A 5,223-nucleotide genomic window follows, 5' to 3' on the forward strand; every position below is an offset into this window, starting at 1 on the left:
CATGCCTTCTTCAGTCGGGAGTTGCATCATGTGTCAGGGCAGCAGCAACACAGGCAGTGTCTACTGGCGCTGACCACCAGAATACTAAAATATCAATACAAGCCACTTGCCAGCCAGTCATATATCATGAGTTAGAAGATTATGAATGTTACATTATAAAATTATTATTTAAGAATTTAAGAACATCGAGGATAAATCACAATCAGTAAAAAAAATTTTTTTAAATCAAGCTAGCTAACTAGCAGGTTAACATCAATTATCAACAATGACAAGCTGAAAGCCCACCCTCTTTCCCATGTCAATCATGTCTTTAGGAGGCTTACAATTTGTAATGAGTGTATTGTACAAATAAATAGCCCTTTTCTTCAAAATAAAAATACATCGCTACAGAGGCAGTTGATATTTTAGGAATATCAAGATATGAATTATGAAAGTGTTTTTATTTTGAGCACCTGCCCCCTGAAAGGTCTGTGCACTGCCTTGATTAAAAAGGATAAGAATCGGTTTGAAATGTCAGACAAAGGATCATTTACAAGCTATTATACAAACGACAAAAAAAATATGTTTGTCAGCTATGGACATTGTTACTTCAGGTATTGTACGGCAAGGTCAACTCATCCAAATGCAATAAGCCTAAATACGCACCAAACAGTATTTATCCAAGATAAAGACTGGAAATGGCTTTGTTCTCTTTAATGAAAGGCTGCTGATCATCCACCAGTGACAGTGATATCATCAAAGTGAGCTTCTGGCTTTGAACAACAGGTATTTCACTCTTTCCTCTGCTCCTCCGCTTCTCTGTGATCAATCTGTGATCAATCTATGCTGTTAGTCGAAGCCCAGCCTGTTTTTGTGCAGTAGGTGATAAAACTAAATAATTCAACCCATCATTTATTTGATAAATTACTGAATAACTAAGTGAATCCTGACACTGATTGGATTAGACTACTTAAAAGTTTGATAATATACAGCCTCTTCTATAAATACTACTCACATGCTTACTTAAATTGATCAGTACTCTATTATCATTTAATATACATTTAATAGAAATGTTTTGAAAGCAAGAAAATAAAAGTCTGAGTGTTATGAGACAATCCCTCATGAACATCAAATGAAATTAACTTTGGTGAACTTAATCAGTACTTAACTTTTGCAACTATAAAAGGCAAATATCCACATAAATAGACTGCAAGGCTCTCTATTGTGTGGAAATATACATTTATTGATCTCATGGCAGAAAAACATATTTTAAAAAGTGTACAAGACTGACACAACATGGCCATTACAGCTTTTGTTAGTACTTCATCGAATTCGTACATTTTCAGACAGAGGTTGTGACAATAAACCTTTTTTGGGGGACATATCCGTGGAATACCACGGCTTTCAGCCAATCAGCATCACCAGTCAGGGCTCGAACCACCTGGTTTATAATGCCCTTTTAACCATGACAACCTAAGGTCACCATAAGTGTGAGTAATATACTCAAATAACAGACTGTATAAGTATCTGTACAAACACCATTCTTACTGGACCAACAATTATATCTACAAAGGCCAGTAAGAACTTGATAACAAGAGTTCATATATATATATATTAATCTTTCATAATGTACATTCAATAATACCCTTCTATACTTTATTTTATAGAGTCAATAGTATCAACAGGATTAACATGTATTGTACATTATTATACATCATTTCTCAGTTACTAATCTAAATAGATGTTTAACCCCATTGTGCAAAATGTTAAAAACTCCCTGCCTTAGATAGCTCTATATCTCTGTAAAAGATTGATTAATACTGATGCGTCTACTGTTGCGTCTACTGTTAACAGCATACATGGTCTTGAACTGCCCCTGCAGGGCACAGAGGATAGTCCTCCTATAGGTGCAAGACAGGAAGTAGTAGATTATGGGGTCCAGACAGCTGTTGAGGGAAGACAGGAGCAGAGTGAGCTCATTGAGGATGTGAAGAATCTGCTTACTGTCCAGGGCCTGAATCAGATCCATTTGGGCCAGCACGTAGGGCACTCGCACCAGGTGGTATGGCAGGAAGCACAGTGTGAAGATCACCGGCACCACAAAAGTCTTCCGGACCACCCTGCTCTTCTTCCGCTGGGCCTTGGGGTCCAGGTTCCCTAAGGACATGGTCCTCACCTTGGTGGTTATGCTGGCGTAGAAGCAGAGGAAGAGGATGAAGGTGGCACAGAAGAAGGCCACCATGGTGAGATTGGCCAGGCCCCCCAGGAGACCTTTATGGTGGAAGTGGAAGCAGATCTTGTCACAGGGTTGCTGCCTGTCATTCCTGAGGAAGAACAGAGACATGCCCAGGATCAGGCTTGCCCACACCGAGAAGGACGCCCGGTGGCTCCACCGCACCCTGTGGATTCTCAGGACCCACACAGGCTTGATGATCTTCAGGTAGCGATCCAGACTGATCAGGCTGAGGAACAGAATGCTGGCATACATGTTGACGTAGAAAAAGATGCCCAGCACCTTGCAGATGTAGAAGGGGCCCTGGCTGTTGTGGTAATAGACCCGCATAGGCAGACACAGCACCAACAGGAAGTCAGCTATGGCCAGGTGTCTCAGGTACACAGCCATAGATGAGTTGGAGTGCTTCTTCAGGAAGAACACAAATATGGTCATGGTGTTGCTGACCAGACCGAAGAAGCAGATTATTGAGTAGAGAATGGGTAAGGCAGGAGACAGGATGCCGTCATGGATCTCACAGTTGCCGTTTACATCAACCCTGCTGGTGTTAACTCCTAGTTCCATCATCGTCCCACTGACGGTGGTATTCGATCTAGTCCCAAAGGCCGAGACACAAGCTGAATCACACGGACGACACATGCTGATCAATCAACTAAAGAAAGGCAAAAGTTTCATTTAAAACCCATATATTTCAAAGATAGTGTTTTATAAACACCATGCATACAATTTTTTTCTTTCAATGTAAGAAAAAGTATAATCAAATGAAACAAACAAACTGTATGAAAGTTGCAATATTTGTTATATTATGCTGTGTTGATTGAAGTCGGAATAAACTATCAAGCCATGTTATTACAACCAGAAAACAAGAACTTACATGGGTAGCTGCTCTGCCCTCCACTCCACTCAGTCTCAGACTGAAATGAATGAGTTCCTGTGCATGAGCAGTGCTTTTGACAGAACCCTGTCCCATCAAGGAAATACTGAGATGTGACGTGATTCAACCATCAAATCATCCCTGTTAAGACAGCTGATGTATGCTTCCTCAATCGCAAAGCTTTCAGCGAAGGGAAAATGAGACAGACAGTTCTGAGGGCCCTGTCACGACGTTGATCTCTAGATAGATGAGGAGGATTAATATTTGAAAGAAAAACCAACATTGTCTTGACTTCATTGTTTTGGGGACTATATGAGGTTATGATGTACTGCTCCTGGGTCTATGGAGTACAAACAAGCATTGTGAAGACAATAAATATTGTAATCAGATTACAGATACTTTTGGAAAACTAGATGATTACTTCTTGCATTACTTTTAATTTGCCCACGCCATTAGGGTACTGGGAAAAGATTCAAAGTTCAGTTTTGAATTTGATACAGAAAGGGAAACGTCACAAAATGTAAATTACCACACTCCAGCAACCCAAAGGTCTTGGGGGGGGTCTAGGTTTACTCAACTTCAGGTTATTGTAACAATCCTCTTCATCTGATGAGGAGTAGTCAAGATCGGACCAAAATGCAAAGTGGTAAGTGTCCATGTTAATATTTATTTTAACTCAGAACACTAAGACAAAATAACAAAAAAATAGACCAACACGAAACAGTTCTGTCTGGTGCAGAGACAGAAAACAACTACCCACAAACACAGGTGGGAACAGGCTACCTAAGTATGGTTCTCAATCAGAGACAACTATTGACAGCTGCCTCTGATTGGGAACCATACCAGGCCAAACACATAGAAATACACCACACAGAACAAAACATAGAATGAACCACATAGAATGCCCACCCCAACTCACGCCCTGACCAAACCAAAATAGAGACATAAAAAAGGAACTAAGGTCAGGACGTGACAGTTATATGCTTTGTCTCTAGTGCATTTAAGAAATGGTTTTATCAAGAAAAATGTCTTCCTTCGTTGGACCTAGAGGAAAATACAGTGGCACCATTTACATTAAAATATGTTACTATTCTCTGCCTTATCTCCTAAGTTTTGCCGTACTCAGTTTGGACCAATCACCGCCCACTCAATACAGACCTGGATACCTCTTATTTTTGAACAATTGCCTGAACAAGGAATTCATAAACTTTCGGACATAATGAATGATGAAGGTTTATTATCCTTTCTTGACCAAAAAACATAATTTATCTGGTTCGTCATTTAAAAACAACTTGCAGTTAACTGCCATGTGCACTTTTGGAGTCCTATGGAGACAACCACTCCCATTCCATCCACTCTCTGAGTTTTTAGTTAGCAAGAAAACAAGTGGAGGTTTTGTATTCAATCTACAGGGCATTAGGAAAATATTCAGACCCCTTCACTTTTTCCACATTTTGTTACATTATAGCCTTGTTCTAAAATTGATTCAATCGTTTTTTTCTCTCATCAATACAATACCCTATAACGACAAAGCAAAAACAGGTTTTTAGATAATATTGCAAATTAATCACAAATAAAAAACATTTACATAAGTATTCAGACCCTTTACTTAGTACTTTGTTGAAGCACCTTTGGCAGCGATTACAGCCTAGTGTCTTCTTGGGTATGACACTACAAGCTTGAGAGTTTCTCACATTCTTTTCTGCAGTTCCTCTCAAGCTTTGTCAGGCTGGATGGGGAGCGTCGCTGCACAGTCATTTTCAGGTCTCTCTAGAGATATTTGATCGGGTTCAAGTACGGATTCTGGCTGGGCCACTCAAGAACATTCAGAGACTTGTCCCGAAGCCACTCCTGCGTTGTCTTGGCTGTGTGCTTAAGATCATTGTCCTGTTGGAAGGTGAACCTTCACCCCAGTCTGAGGTCCTGAGAGCTCTGGAGCAGGTTTTCATCAAAGATCTCTCTGTACTTTGCTCCGTTCATCTTTCTCTCGATCCTGACTAGTTTCCCAGTCCCTGCAGTTGAAAAACATCCCCACAGCATGATGCTGCCACCACCATATTTTACGAAGTGATGGTGTCAGGTTTCCTCCAGATGCGATACTTGGCATTCAGGTCAAAGAGTTCAATTTGGTTTCATC

General features: G+C 40.3%; 1 protein-coding gene across 2 annotated transcripts; it reads right to left on the bottom strand.

Moving 5' to 3' along the window:
- Window positions 1-1,199: 1,199 nt before the first annotated feature.
- LOC109872840 (P2Y purinoceptor 14-like) lies at window positions 1,200-3,808 on the bottom strand. 2 transcript variants are annotated; one of them, XM_020464201.2, is made up of 3 exons: window positions 3,616-3,808; window positions 3,087-3,325; window positions 1,200-2,829 (listed from the first exon to the last, which is right to left on the bottom strand). In XM_020464201.2, the coding sequence occupies exon 3, from the start codon at window positions 2,777-2,779 to the stop codon at window positions 1,772-1,774; it is 1,008 nt and encodes a 335-aa protein (XP_020319790.1). In that variant the 5' UTR covers window positions 2,780-2,829; window positions 3,087-3,325; window positions 3,616-3,808; the 3' UTR covers window positions 1,200-1,771. The 2 variants fall into 2 exon arrangements, with proteins under 2 accessions (XP_020319790.1, XP_031664515.1); XM_031808655.1 differs by having other exon boundaries at window positions 1,200-2,864.
- Between the last annotated feature and the right edge of the window lie 1,415 nt (window positions 3,809-5,223).

This window comes from Oncorhynchus kisutch, linkage group LG28, assembly GCF_002021735.2.
Source record: "Oncorhynchus kisutch isolate 150728-3 linkage group LG28, Okis_V2, whole genome shotgun sequence".
Lineage (NCBI taxonomy): Eukaryota > Metazoa > Chordata > Actinopteri > Salmoniformes > Salmonidae > Oncorhynchus > Oncorhynchus kisutch.

Bases quoted from the DNA above. Each gene is read 5' to 3' on its own strand.
- LOC109872840 (XM_031808655.1), bottom strand. From the start codon at position 2,851: ATGTGTCGTCCGTGTGATTCAGCTTGTGTCTCGGCCTTTGGGACTAGA.